Source organism: Phoxinus phoxinus, assembly GCF_949152265.1.
Source record: "Phoxinus phoxinus genome assembly, chromosome: 4".
In the NCBI taxonomy this organism is placed as follows: domain Eukaryota; kingdom Metazoa; phylum Chordata; class Actinopteri; order Cypriniformes; family Leuciscidae; genus Phoxinus; species Phoxinus phoxinus.
This window is the reverse complement of record NC_136879.1, coordinates 39,199,144-39,221,709: the sequence shown is the minus strand read 5'-3', so window position 1 is coordinate 39,221,709 and position 22,566 is coordinate 39,199,144. Positions and strand designations below refer to the sequence as shown.

At 39.7% G+C, this 22,566-nt stretch overlaps 2 protein-coding genes across 3 annotated transcripts in view; both read right to left on the bottom strand.

Moving 5' to 3' along the window:
* The window catches only part of LOC306997048 (uncharacterized protein), a 32,944-nt gene extending 10,709 nt beyond the window's left edge, over window positions 1-22,235 (bottom strand). Inside the window, exons 1-2 of the mRNA XM_079610076.1 lie at window positions 20,166-22,235; window positions 17,394-18,886 (exon numbers count right to left, since the gene is read on the bottom strand). Of these exons, the coding sequence (XP_079466202.1) occupies window positions 17,712-18,886; window positions 20,166-20,250 (1,260 nt within the window). The 5' untranslated portion in view covers window positions 20,251-22,235 and the 3' untranslated portion in view covers window positions 17,394-17,711. Of the gene's footprint in view, window positions 18,887-20,165 lie in introns of the transcript that reaches the window.
* Window positions 7,353-16,109, bottom strand: LOC306997054 (uncharacterized protein). Of its 2 annotated transcripts, none has more exons than XM_079610097.1 (3): window positions 15,570-16,109; window positions 11,493-11,741; window positions 7,353-9,025 (listed from the first exon to the last, which is right to left on the bottom strand). In XM_079610097.1, the coding sequence occupies exons 2-3, from the start codon at window positions 11,575-11,577 to the stop codon at window positions 7,929-7,931; spliced, it is 1,182 nt and encodes a 393-aa protein (XP_079466223.1). In that variant the 5' UTR covers window positions 11,578-11,741; window positions 15,570-16,109; the 3' UTR covers window positions 7,353-7,928. The 2 variants fall into 2 exon arrangements, with proteins under 2 accessions (XP_079466223.1, XP_079466222.1); XM_079610096.1 differs by having other exon boundaries at window positions 15,593-16,109.
* Window positions 22,236-22,566: the final 331 nt, after the last annotated feature.

The window sequence follows — 22,566 nt, the reverse complement described above, 5'->3', positions numbered from 1 at the left end:
ACGCGTTAGGCCTATTTGTGTTTGTTTTCAGACATGATAGCGACGTAGGCTACATCACATGCAGCGGTAGAGTTACACTCACAGGACACTGCTTGTGATTCGCAATCACAAAAGTTTATTATTTGCTCGTGGTAAACATTTCATTGGCGTTCTGTTCTTTTTCTGAGCGCGTGCGCACTGTCAAACAGCGCCAAACTGGACTTGATCTTTCCATCTTTCGCGTCTGATTTTTGTTGGGTCAGACCCATCTGCTAGCTATGGGGGGACCGAGACTGAGAGAGCTACATGGAAAAATATGCACAAAACAAGCCACTTTGAAAGTTTGTTGTTTTTATGAATACAAAAGTTGGGTGACCCTCCCCCTAGACTAAAAAAAGTTGGATGACCCTCCCCTCAACAAAGAATAAAAAGGCATGACCCTCCCCTATTTTCCTCCGGTGGCCCATTCCATAAATACCGAACGGTCCCTTAATTAGGTTTATTATCTGAACGTGCTCCTCCCGAACTTTGTTAATAAAACAACATATAGTGAGACGGGAGAGTGATAAATGACACTAAATTCATTATTTTATGTGCAACTTGAAATATACATCATCTCACTAAAGAAATGTGATGAACACATAACATTCAAGTTTTTTTTTTTTTTTTAAATGTTCTCTTTTGAACTAAAGGCTGAAAGACAGTTGTTTTGTGCAGTCCTGTGACCACGAAAAAAAAAAAGGTGAGTCCAGCAGTGAAAAACTCTTTCCACAAAACAAACACACTTTTAGACCTTTCACCTGCATAAACTTTCAGGTGTTTTTCAGATTTGATGTTGAAGTAAAGTTTCTACCACATTGATGACAGATTGTATAGGCAGATGATGATTGACCCATTTGAAACTCTTTCCACACTGACAGCCGGAGAACAGTACCCTGGAAATCCAGAGTTCTCGCGAGAGCAAAAATTTAATTTACTCAGCGAGTTACTCTGGCGTCGAGTAATGATGTTCATTATAAAAAGGTTAGTTCCAATCCTTGATTCTGACTGGTCAATAGCTGTGTTTTATTCACGATAAAACACGGCTATGACCGCTTCACCCAACGGTTCTATGTATCACTACACAACACCCCTAGCAACCACTCTTAGCAACGTAAACACATGTTTGATCTCATCGATATTGTTAATTGTAGAGTATTGTGAGAGATCGAGTAAGCGAGTCTACCTGCATTTACAGTAGATATAGCTTTGTCCTTCAGGTCAGTTCTTTATTCTTAATAAAAAAAATCTGTTTGAATGTCCGCTGCGATATCTTGTCCTTTTAACAGTTAAGGTGTTTCCCCGTGCCCATAGTCATCTGTCAGTTGCGTCTTCCTTCTCCGTGATCACAAGTTTGATTAATTTCAATGTAAAAGTCTTCTCTACTGTTGCTGTTTACGATCAGGGACTATTTTTCCAGCGGAAGGAAGGCTTTTAGTGATTTTACTTCACGAAAATTGCATAGATAGATATTTTTCAGCTTTAATATTTGTATTGCGTGGTAACCGTTTTATAAAAGCGATGTCGTCATCTGTTTAGGCCGCCTCTGGCCCGTCTATATCAGATAACCCGATGTGATTGGTGCAGCTCGGCTACAAGGGCATATTTAAGTAAGCAATAAGAGGCTGTGCTGTATCGTGAATATAAGTCACGGCTGAAGGGCGCTGTTAGGCAAGACGCACAGCTAAACAGATGACGACAGCGCTGTGACGTCGAAGTCATTAGTAAACATTGCAAGATATGGCTATTGATGAACAATAGTTGTTTGAAACGGCTTTGGCCGTTACAATGAACGAGTTAGACTTGGCTTTTTCTCTAAAAGAGGAACAGAAGACGGCACTCGAATCGTTTCTTTGCAAGACGGATGTTTTTGCTGTTTTGTTGACCGGATACGGCAAGAGTCTAATCTACCAGTTAGCTCCGCTAGTAGCTAATGCGGCTTAGATTGTGTATTGTTGTGATTGGTCGTAGTGTTATCCAATTGCGTGCAGTGAGATTTTCAAATGCATGCTTGGTGCCGCCCCTCGAACTGGCCGATTTTCATTAGTCGACGACGCCAGACCCTTAATCTTTCAGATTTAGGTCTGGATTTCCAGGCTAGGTGAACAGTTTCTCTCCAGTGTGAAAGATTAAAGGTGCTGTATGGAGTTTTCAGCGGCATCTAGCGGTGATGTTTTAGATTGCAAACCAATACGTTTGCAAGCGAGTGCGCGTGCTTTCTTTTGTTTTTTATTATTATGTGGAGTTTGTGTTGGAGTCTGTGTTGTGCTATTCATTTCCTAGTATTAGCAGACTCCATGTCATAAAGTTGCAGTGTCGTCGCTGTTGAGTGCAAAGTCAGTAGACGAGGCGAGAGGCGAGACGCTCGGGAGTGCGCATGCAGGTCTCAGTCACGTCACTGGATTTCGCGGCAAATCCGACCCGGAGCATCACATAGAAATAGGAATACTTGCTTTCAGAGGTAATAGCAAAACGCGCCAAGTGGATCATTTTATTGTGAGATTACAACCCCTTCACACACAGGTAATAAAAAAAAGGACTCATTTTAGTAGAAAAACTCCATATAGCACCTTTAAAGGACAAGTTCGGTATTTTACACTTAAAGCCCTGTTTACAGATCGTATCTGATGAAATAGAACGGTTAAGAAAAAAATTTGGACACATGCTGCTGCCGCGAGAATTTTAGGTTTATTTAGCTTTTGTGGACCTATTTTGCCAAACGTGTCACACCCGTGATTCTTCCGTTGAGAGCTTGAATAATAGACAATCCAGCAGCGGAGTAATACAGCACATTCAATACAAGTCATGGAGTTGGACAAAAACGACGATAAAACCTGTTGGAATGCATATTTTTCAGCGATTTTTTTGGGGACCGTATCAGTGAACACCCCTGACCACTCGGTGAGTTTCACGTCTTTGTAAACGAAATTTTAATGTGTTTTAGGAAGGAATCTTCCAGTGCACATAGACTGCCATTGTGGGGGGGGGAGGAAAGCGATATAAACCTAAAATTCTCGCGACAGCAGCATCTGTCCAAAGTTTAATCTTAACCGTTCTATTTCAATCAATCAATCAATTTTTATTTATAAATTTTTATTTCATCAGATACGATCTGTAAACAGGGCTTTAAGTGTAAAATACCGAACTTGTCCTTTAAGCGTTCCTTAAAGCTGCAGTCCGTAGGTTTTCCTCTTTGTCGCCATTCTGTTTGAAATCTGCAATTGCAGTTATTCACGGAATTATCAACTTTACGCGAGTTGTGCCTCGGCACGGCCCAGCGGGGATGAACACAATGTTTTGAGGAGAATGTGCGGCTGTAGGCTTTATTATGTCACCGCACCGGTGTGGATACTGTCTTTCAGAATCACAGATTGTACTTTTTGGAAGTATGACCAACATAATAATTTTCACCGAAAAATGTCATCTGAACAAGTAAGTATCATCCCATTTTGTTCTGACCAACTAAGGGAAAAAAAAGCATTGCAGTAAATCGTTACGTATTAACACCAGCATTGCGTGACTACATGTATTTTAGTAGCCTACTCAGGCTCAAGCATTCCACTGTAATGCTTGAATGCAGAAACGTCCACATCACCGTCTCAACGGGGTAGGTTTTAGTAAAAAACATCCCTAAACGTAACATTAAAATAACACAATTTAATGCCCATGCATCTTTCCCAAATTATATAAAACTAGTATGTTTGCATATTGTTGTTCTTCAAATCTTGTGCATTAAGCCCTATGTGACGTCTGATTTTATATTCTTTGTCAACCGAAGAGGCTGCAGTCTCTATTGTATCCGTTAGTTTTCACTATTAGTTTTTTCTTCCCGAACGGGAGTCTATGGAAGCTCTATGAACGGAACATGAGAAAATGATCAAATTTGGCACAATTGTAGAGATGGTAATTATTAGTGATTTGACCAATTTTGGAGTCTCTAGGACCAACTCTATAGCGCTACCACAAGTTAAAAAAATCACTTTTCTAAAAATTATAACTTCAGAATCTTTGCTCTTGAAAAATGAAATTTAGTTCACCTGAATCTGCTCTTCATGCTGATCACATTCAACATCTTAAGACTCTGCCCATTTTGAAAATTACAGTATACTATTGATTCGCTACTCCTTCCAAATTTGAGCCGCATAGAAATGAAACAAATATCTGAAAAAAAACTAATCATCTGAATCAACGAATTAACTCTAAACACATGCAAAAGATTCCTGAGGCTTTTAAAAACTCCCAGCCTGTTTCATTACTAAAAAAAAACGCAATCATGGGTAAGACTGCCGACCTGACTGCTGTCCAGAAGGCCATCATTGACACCCTCAAGCAAGAGGGTAAGACACAGAAAGAAATTTCTGAACAAATAGGCTGTTCCCAGAGTGCTGTATCAAGGCACCTCAGTGGGAAGTCTGAGGGAAGGAAAAAGTGTGGCAAAAAACGCTGCACAACGAGAAGAGGTGACCGGACCCTGAGGAAGATTGTGGAGAAGGACCGATTCCAGACCTTGGGGGACCTGCGGAAGCAGTGGACTGAGTCTGGAGTAGAAACATCCAGAGCCACCGTGCACAGGCGTGTGCAGGAAATGGGCTACAGGTGCCGCAATCCCCAGGTCAAGCCACTTTTGAACCAGAAACAGCGGCAGAAGCGCCTGACCTGGGCTACAGAGAAGCAGCACTGGACTGTTGCTCAGTGGTCCAAAGTACTTTTTTCGGATGAAAGCAAATTTTACATGTCATTCGGAAATCAAGGTGCCAGAGTCTGGAGGAAGACTGGGGAGAAGGAAATGCCAAAATGCCTGAAGTCCAGTGTCAAGTACCCACAGTCAGGCGCTTCTGCCGCCAAAACAGAAACCTTGCGCCGACAGATGGATAGAGTAGATTTTTGTGGAGGGCGGAAATCCAGGAGAGGGATGAACGAACAGAGAGTCCAGGGTGGTGCAGGTGGTTGAAATAACGTCTCGGTTACATATGGTAACCCTCGTTCCCTGAAGGAGGGAACGGAGAAGTATGTCAGACCGACTAATAGGAATCTCGCTAGAGAGGCCAATCTACTTAGAGTGAAACTAAAACAAGCTAATACATATTGGCGTGCAATATAAGCGCAGGTATATAATGAGCAGCAGGTGCAATTGCACTTTAGTTTTTTGCTGAGGAGCCAAGCCTGATAAGCTGGCCGCCCCGATGGCGAGCTTATCATGCTTGATCTCGAGAGTGTGCTAGTATGAGCCAGTCGTCGAGATAGTTGAGGAGACAAACGCCCTGTTCTCTCATAGGAACAAGGGCCCCCTCCGTGACTTTCGTGAAGACACGGGGAGACAGGGACAGCCTGCAGGGCAGGACCTTGTACTGATATGCTCGCAAAGTGCAGAAATGGCCTGTGTCGAGGAAGAATCGGGACATAAAAGTACGCGTCCTTCAGGTCGACCGATGCAAACCAATCTCGGGGACGGATGCATTCGAAAATGCGTCTCTGCGTGGGCATTTTGAACGGTAGCTTGTGGAGGCTCCGATTTAAAACTCGCAGAACTCCGGAGGAGCTCCTTATGCACCTCCAGGAAAAAAGGCACTGGGGTGGGTTGCTGAGAACCAGCGCACGCCAGTCCGAGAAACCAATCATCCAGCCTCGAGGGCTCGGGACACGGTGGAGGGTTCCACACAAGCCTGATCCTGTTGGCGGCCCGGGAAAGCAAGGCCATCATCTCCGGGCCCGACTCGGGCACCGCTGGCACACCCGAAGGAGGTAGCGGCGCCGAGTCGTTGTCCGCGGAGAGGTCTGACCAACCCTCCGATGCATCGAGCGACATCTGATCGTCATGGGGAGCACCAAAGGAAACGACTGGTACACATCTCGAGGATGGTCCAGCATGTTCAGGTGGTAGCTCAGCTGGCAGCGGAGCATTAGAGGGATGAGGGTTCCTAGGGGGTTGGTTCCCCAAAGGAAGCACGCTCACCGTGATCCTCAGGTCTCCCGCGCTACTGCCTGAAGCAACCCTTTGCAGGAATGAGAGTCTCGACGGTAGCTCCGTGATAGTCATCTTCCCACAATGGGTACATGACTCATCCACAAAAGCTGCCTCAGCGTGTTCACGAGGCAGTGATTGTGACCATCCAGTGACCCCAGGTCTTACTAGCCATGAAAACGGCTGTTGAGCGCTCTCAGGCGCACCTTACCAGCTGTGACAACAGCTTTTTTTGTTTGCTCAGTGACAAAACAAAACATAGAGAAAGAGAGAGAAAAGAGAAGAACGCTCGCGTTGCTGTGCTGTCACGCCTGCACCAAAGGTGGAGAGGTCTGGAAGGCTCGTTGAATTCACTCTGTATTGTAGTAGAGAGTATCGAAGTTCTTGGCTCCGAAGCAAAAAGCTAAAGTGCAATTGCACCTGCTGCTCATTATATACCCGCGCTGCGATGCTGATCAACTGATGCAAATGATTACAAGCCAATGTGTATGGTTTTAGTTTCACTCGAAGTAGATTGGCCTCTCTAGCGAGATTCCTATTAGTCGGTCTGACATACGTCATAGTGACCGACTGATAGGGAACCAGGGGATGGCCTTGAACAGGGGTGTGCAGATGGAGACCCAGGCCACAGCCAGGAATACACTTCATGGCAGCGTCGCAGGAGGGAGGAGCCATGGTGTAAGGAAGTGCAACGTCACCTTGGGGACTGCTGGAGGCGACGACGATGATGGAGGTGAAGCACACCGCACAGAGCCGATGGGGTGGAGAGAGACCGAAGACCCAGGTGGCCACGACAGAGCAGCAGCGACGACCACCCGAGGTGGAAGTGGGGATCTGGAAAGCAGAGGTGGAGCTGGAGCGATCGAGGGCGGAGGCAGAACCTGAAGGAGAGCGGAGCTTGCCGGAGCCGAAGGGTGGAGCGGAGCCCTCAGAGGTAGGAGGCAGAGCCACAGGCTTCGGACATCCAGGCAGCAAAGGCTCCCAGGGGGTCCGAGGGGTAGCTGTACCACTGAGAGGAGGCTGAGGTGGCGATGGATGAGTAGGTCGTCTCACACACCTGGTCAGACGGGGTCCCCTCAGGCTCAGGTATGATGTCAGACTCGATCGTTCCTTCTGGCACGGGCTCCGACATCGCGGCCAAGTGTTCTCTCCATCTGCGGTGGGCACCTCGTTCCTCGCAGTGGGGTGGTACTGGGCTGGGCACTGGGTTGGAAGGGGCACTGGTGGTGTCCTCGACAGTGAATGCAGATCCACAGGAACCCAGCACCCACTCCACAAAAACGGCAAAGCTCCCTCGAGTCGCCTCCCCGGACAACTGCGCTTGTGTGGTGGGGTTGAGTGACCACAAATAAAAAGGAGCAAACTTGATTGAATAAGTACATGTTATTTTATTTGAAACTCATTTGATATCTGTTAATAGTCCTTGCTCGAACAGGACTAACAGTGAAATTTGACTAATCATTTCTGACTGGCATACAAACGAACAAATGCAAATGGGTCTAGAATTAGTTTTTTTTTTATTCTTTATAGAATTTTTAAACTCATTAATGTTGTTAAAACTATACAACTCTATCTGTGTTCATTTAAATAGATCTTTCGAGACAAGATGATGTTTCTGTTTATATTTCTTAAAATTAGATGTACTATCAGAAGACAAATCAGTACATTTAGTAAATAAGAAAATAACATGAATATATCAATTTCAATAAAGACATATTTAGCACACAATGAATCCTGACAGAAATAAAATTATTTTATTTACACTGTAAGTTGTTAACTGGTGAAGCTTCAAATCTCAAGCCTTTCTAGTTTCCCAAGCTTTTCCCTTTTTTTATCTCAGTTTACTTGAAGTATTTGTCATTAAAATGATTGTTGCTCATGTGCAACATTTTTTCTTATGATTGCGAAGGCTTGATAAATGTTTGAAACTCTTCTCACACTGAGTACATTAGTACGGCTTCTCTCCAGTATGAAGTCGCTCATGAGATTTCAGGTTTCCAGACGCAGTAAAACTCTTGTCACAATATGAGCACTTGTAAGGTCTTTCTCCAGTATGAATTCTTTGGTGCTGTTTCAGATTGTCAGCTCTAATAAAGCTCTTCCCACAGTCCAAACACACATGATCTCTCACTTCATCATGTGTTTTCTGGTGATGCTTACAACTGTCCATCCTTGAAAAACTCTTTCCACAGAGAGAACACACATAAGGCTTCTCGTCTGAATGAACTTTCAGGTGTTGTTTTAGATTTGATGACGAATTAAAACCTTTACCACACTGATCACAGTTGAATAGTTTTTCTTCAGAGTGACGGAGAAGATGATTACTGAGAGTTGATGCTCGAGAATAACTCTTTCCACACTGAGGGCATGTATACGGTTTCTCTCCAGTGTGAACTCTTGTGTGTTTGTTAAGGTCTCCTATATTTGTGAAACTCTTTCCACAATGAGTGCATGTATACGGTTTCTCTCCAGTGTGAATTCTTGTGTGTTTGTTAAGGTCTCCTATATTTGTGAAACTCTTTCCACACAGAGTACAGTGGTTTTCTCCCGTATGAATTCTTTGGTGCCGTTTCAGTTGGGTAGATGTAGTAAAGCTCTTCCCACAGTCACACACATGATCTCTCACTTCATCATGTGTTTTCTCGTGCTGTTTACAATTGTCCAGCCTTAAAAAACTCTTTCCACAGAGAGAACACACATAAGGCTTCTCGTCTGAATGAACTATCAGGTGTTGTTTTAGATTTGATGACGACTTAAAATCTTTACCACACTGATCACAGCTGAATGGTTTTTCTCCAGAGTGATGGAGAAGATGATTACTGAGAGTTGATGCTCGAGAAAAACTCTTTCCACACTGAGTGCATGTATACGGTTTCTCTCCAGTGTGAACTCTCATGTGTTTGTCAAGGCTTCCTTTTTGTGTGAAACTCTTTCCACACTGTGAGCAGGAGTGCAGCTTTTTGGCTTTTGTTACTTGAGGTTTGAAGTCGCAGTGTTTCTTGACGTCATTTAGTTTCTGTCTTTGCTCCGTCACTTCCATCTGGTCTAAAATAAACGTATTAAGCAGTTAGAATCAGTTCAATGAGATTAAATGGTAAAATCAAAATCACTTAGCGGAAAAGAAGACACCTGTCTGTATAAAGTATCATGATGTGCAAAGGTTGGTTTTGTGATTTACTTGTTAATACGATTAAAACTGGGTTATGATCAGTGGTGGACAGCAACAAAGTATTTTTACTTCGTTACAGAACTTAAGTGCATTTGTCAAGTATTTGTACTTTAATAGAGTAATTTTATGTTTATTTTTTTACATTTTATGTTATACTACATTCTAGAACCACATTTGAAAGTATAATATCATATTTTTTACTCCACTACAATTCCTAAACACATCTCATTCCTCGTTACTTTGAACTGAAATCATCACATGCTCCAAGACGCGACAGCGGTGTCCGATTCGTGAACAAGCTGATGCGTTTTTAAAAAGTCTGTTAAATCAGTTCACAAATCACACTGAACAAATCATTTGCGAATCGCAGCTGTTCTCGAGTCAAATGATCCGTTTAGAGCGAGTCTCCAGTTAACTGAATTCACAAGTCTGGCTGAAAATTAGCCAAGAACCGACAGATCCTCGAGACTTGAGTACGAGCGCGACCGATGGGGCAAAAGTTAGTTACAAATGCCAAATTTTAGGATTGATTATTATAAATGAAAATTAGATTACGGTCACGACTGTCATTTTTTTTTAAACAAAATCTGTTGTAAAAAGTTGAGCTGTTTAAGGAAGCCCACTGTAATGCTTGAATGCAGAAATGTCCACATCACCGTCTCAACGGGGTAGGCTTTAGTTAAAAAACATCCCTAAACGTAACATTAAAACAACACAATTTAATGCCCATGCATCTTCTCCAAATTATATAAAACTAGTATGTTTGCATTTTGTTCTTCTTAAAATCTTGTGCATTAAGCCCTATGTGACGTCTGATTTTATATTCTTTGTCAACCGAAGAGGCTGCAGTCTCTATTGTATCCGTTAGTTTTCACTATTAGTTTTTTCTTCCCGAACGGGAGTCTATGGCAGCTTATGAACGGAACATAAGAAAATGATCAAATTTGGCACAATTGTAGCGATGGTAATTATTAGTGATTTGACCAATTTTGGAGTGTCTAGGACCAACTCTATAGCGCCACCTCCAGTTCAAAAATTCATGTTTCTAAGAGTTATAACTAGAATCCTATGTTCTAGAAAAAGGAAATTTAATTCACATGAATCCGCTCTTCATGCTGATCACATTCAACATTTTAAAATCCTCTTTCAAAATTTGTCAAATTTTTTACAAAATCTGACCAAATGATCTTTGGACTGAAACAAGCTTGACCCCAAATTGGTTCAGAGGCAGTATCTCGGCCAAACTTTGGTCAATCAAAACTAAAATTGGTACGCTTTATCAGAACCATGATCTGAGGGTCCATGCCAAATTTGGGAACAGCGCCACCTATAGGTCATGAGATATGAAAAAAATTGCAATTTTTGCTAATAACTTTTGATTATTTTGTCATTTTAATCATAATCTTAGTGTCTTTGGATTTTGTGTCACGTTGAATCCGGGGATACCAATTTTGTATTATATATTGAAATATATATATATATTAGATATTTAAATTTTTATAAATTTCAATATCTTTGAAAGGATTTGACATATCGTCACAACATTAGGTAAGCATCATCTTCGGCATGTCCTGAAGGGACCTGAGAAGTTTGAACACCTTGCCACCTAGTGTTCGAGAGATATACGTTTTTTTTCTCAAAAACGCTTATAACTTTTGAAAACATAGTTCAAAATATGTTTTTTTTTTGTACATTCCTTGGATTATTGCGATTCCGACGATATCTCCCCTTATTAGACATTCTCTGATGTATTATAACATGCAGTGTATCAATATACTAAATCTTTATTTTGAGTTGGTTCTTACTTTAACTATGGAACTAAGTGCATCTGTGTGAACACATGTCTTCCCAGTGGTGCAATGAGATGAGTGACAGAGACTGTGGGTTCGAGTCCTGTGTGCAACAACTTTATAAAATTGAGTGATATGCTTCATGTGTGTGCCATTTCAATTCCTTTATTACCCGGGTAAGCATTGTACTAATCGTTCTTCCTCCAAAATTAGAAATATGTGTATTTTAGTTAATTCTGTGTTCGTTCTCACCCAAACTACAGTTTATTTTGAGTTCATCCTACATGTACATCTGAACCTTTCCGTTCATCATGTACATATTTCTGCTGTTTGTTCTTCTGGCTCTGCATCGCGCTTCCAGCCCTGCATTGCTGCTTGCAGCTATATTTTCCTTATTTTTAAATACTATGCTATATATGTGATTTGTGTACATTGTCCACCACTGGTTATGATCATTCAGATGCATTTCTTTATCATTTAACATCCATTTACTACTTATTATTTCACAGCCACCAAAACAGTCAACAATGAAGAATCAAGAATGGACACCAACCTATTTGTTCCTCAGTATCTTCATGTTTTATTCTGGATGGTTCAGGATCACTCATGTCTTCAATCTCCTCTTTAATAAACTCCATCTTTAACAGTCACACAGATTTCAGCTGCTACTCCTGGAGTTTGTCCTTCTCTTGTAGGATGATGGGAATATTCCCAGTATTTATTGGTGAATTGTTGTGGGAGGGGCTTCACTGCAGGTGTGAACTGTGATCACTGTGTGATACTGACGCCCACAGGACTAGATCTGCAAAAATCAAATCAATACGTTACTGAATTTATACTGGATTACTTTAACAGCAAACACATATGGTGTCTGAAAAACAGCTCTAAGTTGCTCATTTTTATGTAGCCTGTGGCAGTGCAGATATTTTCTGTTCCACCCCTTTGTTTACTTTCACGTTCTCTGTCTCCTCCTCTCAACTATACAACATCAGGATTGGAAGAGAGGACCAATTAAAGGGGTGGTTGATTGCGATTTCACTTTTTTCATTTTAAATAGTGTGTAATGTTGCTGTTAGTGCATGAACCGTATCTGCAAAGTTGCTGCGCTGAAAGTTCAACGTAAGCAGAGATATCGTCTTTTCAAAATCAGGAAGTTTAATGCCTACAAAAACAACTCGAATGGGACTACAACGAGATACTTCCCGGGTTTTATACATAACTAACCCATACATTTACATCAACCCTCCCTCCGGAATATGCAAAAAAGGGGGCGTGGCCATATTTCTGCGGCTTTGTCGAAGAGGAAGAGTTATAGTGGAGAGTTGTAGCCATGCCATCGAAAGCGTGTTATTTTCACCCAGCTGTCAGGTCTTCTGTGTTCGGCTTCCTACGGACGCTGTAGTTCGTCAACAATGGCTAACATTTATGTTTGATTATGTTCCTGAAAATTACAATCGTAATTTAGCTCCCTGTGCTGCGCATTTTACGGAAGACAGCTTCCAGAATCTCCACGAATTCAATGCCGGATTAAACAAGAAACTGTTTCTAAAACATGAAGCAGTTCCAACTTTAAACCCAGAGGCAGCCGTTGTTGGGCCACAACCTGTAAGTAAGACTTAATCATTTTAAATGTATTTGCATGTATAATTTCAGATGTAATGACTTAGTTTTATCAAGGACGTAAACAAATGCCAGCGCTCGCGTTATATCCACGTTATGCTATTTCGTGTGTCTATGACAAACACGTACAAACATTTTGGACCTGAATTTGTAATTATGTACTCATTTTGTAAATGTATTTTCCATGTATACTTTATGACGTAATTTTTTCCGATTTGATCAAGAACGTAAACCAATGCCAACGCGGTTTGTTTATAGTAGCCACTAGTTCGATGCTATTTTGTTGTATAAGACAAACGTGTATAAAGTTCAAAAATTATATGTAATCGCAACAGCAAACTTCAGCTGCGGTATTACTCAGTCATTTATTCTGTTATATTAAATGTTTAATCAGGAGAAAACCGTATCTCTAACAAGCAGCAGTGGCATTTTCAAGTACAGCGCATCGAAATTATTAATATAATAGAATAATAATAATAATAATAAAAATGTACCATTCAGAAACGCTTTGTAAGAGCCGTGTTTGGGGAGGTTCTGCTTGACTCTCTTCATTGCCGCTTTCTGGGTCTGATTCTGGCTCAAACTGATACACAACTTTCGCCCGTAAAGGTAATGGGCGTGAAGTTTCTAGACAACGTGCACTACGCAGTTTAGCCAATTACAACACACCGGCCAAACTAACCAATCTGAGCCCATGCCTGTTTCTGAGGGAGTGGTTTCATAGAATCAGGAAGTCAACTGGTCGTTCAAATGACAGAGGAGAAAGCGGCTTACAATAAAGGGGAAATTTATGAAAAATAAGGCTAAAAAACAAAACAAAACGAAGACATGTTATATTGCACCCCATAAACACAATCATGCAAAGAAAAAAAGCAGTAAACCACCCCTTTAAGGGGAAAAAGTAAACATATTTGGGGCGAGGTTTAGAGACTGGGGAGAAAAATTCTGCTACGTTCCCTTTGGATCGTGTCCGTTTCCATGGATCGTGGAGAGGAGGTGGTGCTACCTGGTTAGCATGTCGCTAGCGGGCGTTTCCTTCGGCCGGCGAACCCCTCTTTGTCAAGATTGGGTCTGGACTAGAGTTTTGCACCATACTTAAAAAATTGGTGCCTTTGTGGATCAGTAAAAAAAGAAAGGAGCAAAATGGGCTGACGTCGCCGATGTACCCGAGTCAATCTTAGCTAACCGTGCTACACACTGGGTCAGTGTCGCTATATTCATTCACTCACATTCTAGTCCTACACAGACACACACACGCAAATCACTCATTGCCGCATATTTGAATGAGTGCTGATTTTATTTACATACACATTTATTTTGAAATCTTAATTTCCAAGGCCCTGTATGGCACAATCCCAGTGATATGGGGATTTCAATGTGGCTCCATGTTCAATTTGTTGAATTTTACCCATTTTCAATGGTCAAAAACCAAATGTGGTTCATCAATGCGAGGCATTATTTTTGACGCTTTTGGCGCTATATAGCGAGCGATAACAAACTTGCGTTTATTAACAGAATAATGCGTCTTTCGGAAGAACATTGTAGCCGGAACTACTTCTCTCTGTGTACGTCTATGACGAGTCACGCAGGTCCTGGGCTACTCCGAAGCGATCCGAACCAGTGTAAAATAGTCCCAATGTAAACACTTATTAGCTATAGAAGTACCATAGTGGTTCAGGATAAGACAAAAACACAGATTGGAAAATGGATTCATGATGAACTCGCTCATTATATACATTTAGTAAATTTTGAACAGAAAAAAGTTAAAGACTTTTATTGCTCATTGCTCAAAACTTTTCTAAATATGATGCGACCCCCCACAGAGCTCGCTGAGGCCCCCTTGTGGGCCGCGACACCCCCTGTTGGGAACCGATGCTTTACGATATCTTTGCTAATTCTTGAGTTAACGACATGCAATCTGGGCAAAAAGCACAATAAGTGCTTTTCCCATTTTAGAACTGTCACCGGTGTCATATAACCCTACAAAGATTTCTAAAGTCAACAGAGTTTAGTAATAGATCGATCAAACTCTGTATACAAATAAAATAATGATGCTGCCATCTTTCTAAAGTCATTTTTATACCCCCATAATTTGGCTCCAAATCTCAGGTAAAAAAATAAATTGTTATATTGACGCCCTTTTCAAAATAGTGAATTACTCTCTAAATACATCCATGACATTTAAGTATGAATGAAACAAATTAGCCTACATGTGAGAGTTTTAGTGAGAGTTTAGCAAGTAAACATGCTAATCCATAAGTTTTTATTTGAATGACGACACTTTTGGAGGTACAAAATACAGTATGGTCTCCATACTCTCCAGTTTAAAGTCACTCATGTGATTTCAGTGCAGAGAAAACACATGAGCACTTAAAGTTTTTTTTTTTTTATGAATGTTTTGGTGCTGTTTCAGTTGTTTAGCTGCAGTAAATCTCCTCCCACATTCAAAACACATGAATTTTCATGTCGGTATGTTTTCAGGTGACATTTTAGATTTGATGATTAAAAAACACCTTCACCACATTGATCACAGTTGAATTGCTTCTCTCCAGAATGAAGGTTCAGATGATTATTGAGATCTGTGTGTGAAACTCTTTCGTCACAGAGAATGTGTGCAGCTTTGAAGTCAAGATGATCCCAGATCTGCCAAATTCAGGGTTACTAAATTTATACTGAAATACTTTAAATACTGATACACTTCTTAAATTAAATGCATGCGTTTTATTTTGAAAATATAGCTCGCATTTTGATATGTTTATATTAGTTGCATTTTAATTAGCTCTATAGGAATGTAGTTCATTTTTATGGGAATCCAGATTTAATATGAAACAAGTCACAGGTTACATTTTTTAAATAATAGCCTATATGACTAACCAGAAATCAGAGAAGATAGAAAGCATACACAATACAGACTGAATAGAGGATATAAGATTAATGTTATATTTAATTCTTTCTCTGGATGTTCCACTACGACAATGTACATTTATGCAACACAAACATCAATTATTACATTATAAATATAACATCTCTGACCTGCAGACTGGAAATATACAACATCCGGAGAAAATATTCCACATTTGTCCTTCATTCACGATCGTTAACAGCGTATCTTTCAGCTTCTTCAACTGATTAAAGTTTCAACAAGAACATTAACATAAACTTAGGATCATAATGTAATCAACTAGTACATCACGCCAAAGGAAACAACAAAAAGAAAAAAAGAGACGAAATCAAACAAATAGAGGGCTCTCGCGCATCCTCTTCTGCGCATGATCAGTCCGCGCGGTGTCATATTTCTTAAAGGGGCCGCGTTCAGTAAATCTCCGCACTGTTATGAAGCAAATACACTAATCAAATCATAATTAATTATACACAATAATCATACATATACAATATAAAGCTGGATGACAAAATAACGTTTGCTTAATGACATGCAATTAATTTTAGAATGTATGATGGAGAAAGCTCGTCTCTGATTGCTGTGTTAGCCAATAGTGTTGTCTTTGAGTCATGGTAAAACATGGTACTCGAAGTAAATCAAGAAAACCAGCTAATTTAACAATACAACTAACCGTGTTGAGCTATATAACAATGATTAATTTTGCTCACCTGTCTAATTAAACACATAATATATTAAAGCGTCTTTGTTGTTTCCATGTTTTTTAATGAAAACCATAACACTGGTTAAAATTACGGATTTCTCAGATGCCCACAAGACCAGATCTTGAAAAAACTAAACATTTTATTTTTAATTTTATTTTATTAGAATTTATACTCAATTACTTTAGTTATATTTAAATTAAGTGAAAATATATTCAGTCATATATATTCACGATTATTTTAATATTAACTGCATATGTAAAACAAGGTGATGAAGAGAAACGCCAGTCTTTAATAATCCAAAAAGATCCAGAAAGTCAGTGACAAATCTTGGGACAGCATATACACTTTATATGCCGCTCTGTTATTGTAAGACGTGGGCTGAATCCAAAATCTCCTCCCAAACTCTTATCCACTATTCCCTACGTTAGTTCACTTGAAGGAGTGAATGAAAAGGAGTGAGTGAATTCGGACAGCCGTTGTGTGTATCGGCTGTACACTCGTTCTTGCAGTGCAATGATGGATAGAAGTGCACTCAATAACATCGAACACCACTACAAATGGCTGTTCCCTCAAATAACGCCCTATTCGAGGGTATCGGAAGCGATTTCAGATTCAGCCATGGTCTTTAAATTTTTATTGTCTAAAATTAAAGTTACCCATATATAACATGTTTATGGAACACTTTCACATTTTCACATTTAAATTTTTACCGTTTTGAAGACAATCAGAGAGTTTTGAACACCGGCTGGTTATGTACTTGCTCAAAAATGTATTTTGGATAATTGTTAACCCCCAAAAAAAGTTACGGACTGCAGCTTTAAAGTTCTTTTAACACTTAAAAAAAAAATCCACACTGTTGTGAGTTTTTCTTTTCTAACTGCATTTTCTGAGACATTAATTTAACACCATAAATAATATAAATGATCAACAGTTTGTTTATAGTTTAATGTTTGTACAGCTTCTATTAATTTCTATCTACATCCACCAAATCTGGTGAACTGAAGCTGTGGTATTGTATTGTTCTTAAGCAGTCAATAATGAAGGATAAAAATGAACTTCAACCTCTTTGTCTGATACAAGACCTACATGATCATTTGATTGACAATAATACTGTACACCCCAAACAAATTTATCACAGTATTAATATAGAATTTTTAAACTCATTAATGTTGTTAAAACTATAGAACTTATTAGCTATGTTCATTTAAATAGATCATTCAAGAAGACAAGATGATGTTTTTGCTTTATTTCTCATAATTTCACATACTATCAGAAGACAATTTAGTACATTTAGTAAATAAGAAAATAACATATCCAATTCAATAAAGACATATTTAGCACACGATAAATCCTGACAGAAATAAACTAAAATTATTTTATTTACACTGAATGAGTTGTTGACCGGTGAAGCTTCAAATCTCAAATCTTTCTAGTTTTCCAAGCTTTTCACTAAATTCACAAAATTAAACGATTAACTTTTATGAAAAAATATTTTTTTTTAAATCTCACAGTTTACTTGTGAAGTATTTGGCATTAAAATTATTTTTGCTCACTTGCAACATTTTTTTTTATGATTGTGAAGGCTTGATGCATATTTAAAACTCTTCTCACATTGAGTGCACTGGAACGGCTTCTCTTCAGTATGAACTCGCGCGTGTAATTTCAAGTTTCCAGAATAAGTGAAACTCTTGTCACAGGATGAGCACTTGTAAGGTTTTTCTCCAGTATGAATTTTTTGATGCAATTTTAGATATTCAGATGTAGTATAGCTCTTCCCACAGTCACACACGTGATCTTTCACTTCATTATGTGTTTTCTGGTGCAGTTTAACACTTTCCAGTCGTGAAAAACTCTTTCCACAGAGAGAACACTCATAAGGCTTCTCATTTGAATGAACTATCAGGTGTGAATTTAGATTTGATAACGAATAAAAACCTTTCCCACACTGATCACACTTGTATGTTTTTTCTCCAGAGTGAATGTGCAGATGATACTTGAGTGAGAATGAAGATGTGAAACTCTTCTCACACTGAGTGCATGGATACAGTTTCTCTCCAGTGTGAATTCTTGTGTGTCTCTTAAGATCTCCTTTGTGTGTGAAACTCTTCTCACACTGAGTACAGTGGTACTGCTTCTTTCCCGTATGAATTTTTTGGTGTTCCTTCAGATGACCAGTTCTAGAGAAGCTCTTCCCACAGTCACAACACACATGATCTCTCACTTCATCATGTGTTTTCTGGTGATGTTTAAAATTGTCCAGCTTTACAAAACTCTTTCCACAGAGAGAACACACATGAGGCCTCTCACCTGAATGACCTTTCATGTGTTGTTTTAGATCTGATGATGACTTAAAATCTTTCCCACACTGATCACAGTTAAATGGTTTTTCTCCAGAGTGATGGAGCAGATGATAACTGAGACCTGATTCATGAGTAAAACTCTTTCCACAATGAGTGCAGTGATACGGTTTCTCTCCAGTGTGAACTCTCATGTGTCTGTCAAGGCTTCCTTTTTGTGTGAAACACTTTCCACACTGAGGACATGTGTGCGGTTTCTCTCCCGTATGAATCCTCATGTGTGAGTTAAGATTTGCTTTATTTAGGAAACTCTTTCCACACTGTGAGCAGGAGTGCAGCTTTTTGGCTTTTGTTACTTGAGGTTTGAAGTCGCAGTGTTTCTTGACGTCATTTAGTTTCTGTCTTTGCTCCGTCACTTCCATCTGGTCTAAAATAAACGTATTAAGCAGTTAGAATCAGTTCAATGGGGTTAAATGTTAAAATCAAAATCACTTAGCAGAAAAGAAGACACCTGTCTGTATAAAGTATCATGATATGCAAAGGTCGGTTTTGTGATTCACTTGTTAATACGATTAAAACTGGGTTATGATCAGTGGTGGACAGCAACAAAGTATTTTTACTTCGTTACAGAACTTAAGAACATTTGTACTGTACTAGAGTAATTTTATTTCAAGAAACTTTTACTTTACAACATTCTAAAGCATAATATAATATTTTTACTCCACTTCAATTCCTAAAAACATCTCGTTCCTCGTTACTTTGAACTAAAGAAATCGTCACAAGCTCCAAGACGCGACAGCGGTGTCCGATTCGTGAACAAGCTGATTCTTTTTTAACGAGTCTGTTAAATCAGTTCACAAATCACACCGAACAAATCATCTGCGAATTAGCCTGATCTGATCGCAGCTGTTCTCGAGTCAACAACTCACCGAATGATCCGTTTAGAGCGAGTCTCCAGTTAACTGAATTCACAAGTCTGACTGAAAATTAGCCGAGAACCGACAGATCCTCGAGACTTGAGTACGAGCGCGACCGATGGGGCAAAAAATAAGTTACAAATGCCAAATTTTAGGATTGATTATTATAAATTAAAATCATATTTAGGTCACGACTGTCAATTTTGAGTTGGTTCTTACTTTATCTATGGAACTTAGTGCATCTGTGTGAACTCATGTCTTCCCAGTGGTGCAATGAGATGAGTGACACGTCCCTGACCCAGAGGCTATGAGTTCAAGTCCCAATTTCAATGTGTGAAAACTTTATAAACTTTATACTTTATTTATTGTGTATGATGTTTCATGTTTGTGCCATTTCAACTCCTTTATTACCCGGGTAAGCATTGTACTAATCTTTCTTCCTCCAGGATTAGAAATATGTGTATTTTAGTTAATTCTGTGTTCGTTCTCATCCAAACAGTTTATTTTGAGTTCATCCTACATGTACATCTGAACCTTTCCGTTCATCATGTACATATTTCTGCTGTTTGTTCTTCTGGCTCTACATCGCGCTTCCAGCCCTGCATCGCTGCTTGCAGCTATATTTTCCTTATTTTTAAATACTATGCTATATATGTGATTTGTGTACATTGTCCACCACTGGTTATGATCATTCAGATGCATTTCTTTATCATTTAACATCCATTTACTACTTATTATTTCACAGCCACCAAAACAGTAAACAATGAAGAATCAAGAATGGACACCAACCTATTTGTTCCTCAGTATCTTCATGTTTTATTCCGGATGGTTCTGGATCACTCATGTCTTCAGTCTCCTCTTTAATAAACTCCATCTTTAACAGTCACACAGATTTCAGCTGCTACTCCTGGAGTTTGTCCTTCTCTTGTAGGATGATGGGAATATTCCCAGTATTTATTGGTGAATTGTTGTGGGAGGGGCTTCACTGCAGGTTTGAACTGTGATCACTGTGTGATACTGACGCCCACAGGACCAGATCTGGAAAAATCAAAGATAAGTTCCTGAATTTATACTGGATTACTTTAACAGCAAACACATATGGTGTCTGAAAAACAGCTCTAAGTTGCTCATATTTATGTAGCCTGTTGCAGTGCAGATATTTTCTGTTCAGCCCTTTGTTTACTTTCACTTTCTCTGTCTCCTCCTCCCAACTATACAACATCAGGATTGGAAGAGAGGACTAATTAAGGGGAAAAAGTAAACATATATCGGGCGAGGTTTAGAGACTGGGGAGAAACATTCTGCTACGTTCCCTTTATCTTTAGAAGAGTGTGCGTTTCCATGGGACCCTGGAGAGGAGGTGATGCTACCTGGTTAGCATGTCGCTAGCGGGCGTTTCCTTCGGCCGGCGAACACCTCTGTCAAGATTGGGTCTGGACTAGAGTCCTGCACTGGTTCCCGCAAATTTTGCTCAAACGGGTGAAAAATATCCAACTGTGTCGGATACGGGTGCGGGTCGGGTCGGACACGGAGGAAACGCGGGTCTAAACACGGGTTAAAAACAGTCACGTGCAAATGTAAAAATAAATGCATATTTTTAGGAACACATCTACAAAACTATCCTCCAGGACACATTCGAAATTCATCGTTTACACAAGTTTGCACTGTTCCTGCATCCTAAACTGAAAAGTATGAAGCTACTTGCTGCTGACAGTAGTGAAGTGGCAGCGTGCAGTGAGATGCAGCGCCTTGTGAAAGGTCAGTATTAATGCAAACACAGCCACAGGGGAAAAAAATAATATTTTTATTAAATAACATTTGAAAACCTGTATAAATTGAACACCAAATAACAATATTAACTATTGAGAGGTGATGACGCGTTCATGAAAAACGTCACAAAGAAACGGCAAAAGTAGCCTAATGATTATTGAATATGTCAAATATAGCCAGGACAGGAGACAGAGCTGTTTTCTTTCGTTTTGAATTGTTTAGTTTAAAAGTAGGCTACACATTTCAAGCTTTCTATATGTTTCTCAGGTCTGTGAGGCATCTAGCTTATACGCTGAGTTTCGTTAATTTCCAGTTCATGCGCCGTTAACTCCGCTCCGTGTCCTGATGCCTGCTATTACTTCTTATTTATTAAATTCAGACAATTGGTTATAAAACATTGATTCAAATTAAGATAAAATTAATACAAACCGAAATTCACTTTAAAGAAAGGCTTTATACAATAAGAAACTTAATGAAGTGGTCAATAATGTCTGCCCCCTCTGTCTCCTGACATATTGCAAAACTTATGATCTTAGGCTACTATGCTTTTCACTTCTCATATAATAAACATTGATGAAATAATATATAAATATATATAAAATTGTGAAGCTGATGTGCTAGACGAAATTTAATTGTTTTGTGGTAACGTTAGCCATGTTCTTTATAGGATATCGGCTTTTTGACAGCTTCGGCTGTTGTCCTTGTGTTATGGCAAGCCGCCAAAGGCAATAAAAATTAGAAAAAAAGTGTGTTTATAATGTGATTGGCTAAACTGATTTTATTTCGGGTGCGGGTCGGGTCTCGGTTCTATTTTAAGCGGGTCGGGTCGGGTCGCGGATTTTAATTAGTGCTGCTGTCGGAAAACGGGTCGGATGCGGTTTTAAGCACTGCGGGTACGGGCGGGTGCGGATTTACAAAAACGGACCCGTGCAGCTCTCTGGTCTGGACTGGAGTTTTTACCATACTTCAAAAATTGGTGCCTTTGTGGAGCAGTAAAAAAAAAAGAAAGGAGCAAAACTGGCTGACGCCGCCGATGTACCCGAGTCAATCTTAGCTAACTGTTCTGCACACTGGGTCAGTGTCGCTATAGACTCACATTTTATTCCTAATTCTATTTTTTTTAAAGCACTGGGTGGATTTTTATCGTTATAGGGTGGTTGTGTACACACACTGCCAACGCACATTTATGTTCAAACACCGTGTAAAAGTGAATTTTGCATAATAGGTGCCCTTTACGATATCTTTGATAATTCTTGAGTTAACGACATGCAATCTGGGCAAAAAGCACAATAAGTGCTTTTCCCATTTTAGAACTGTCACCGGTGTCAAATAACCCTACAAAGATTTCTAAAGTCAACAGAGTTTAGTAATAGACCTATCAATCTCTGTATACAAATAAAATAATGATGCTGCCATCTTT

Coding starts and splice junctions, on each gene's coding strand:
- LOC306997054 (XM_079610097.1), bottom strand. CDS start 11,577: ATGGAGTTTATTAAAGAGGAGATTGAAGACATGAGTGATCCTGAACCA. Junction 9,026..11,492: donor AGATACTGAGGAACAAATAG/GTTGGTGTCCAT, acceptor CGTTTATTTTAG/ACCAGATGGAAGTGACGGAG.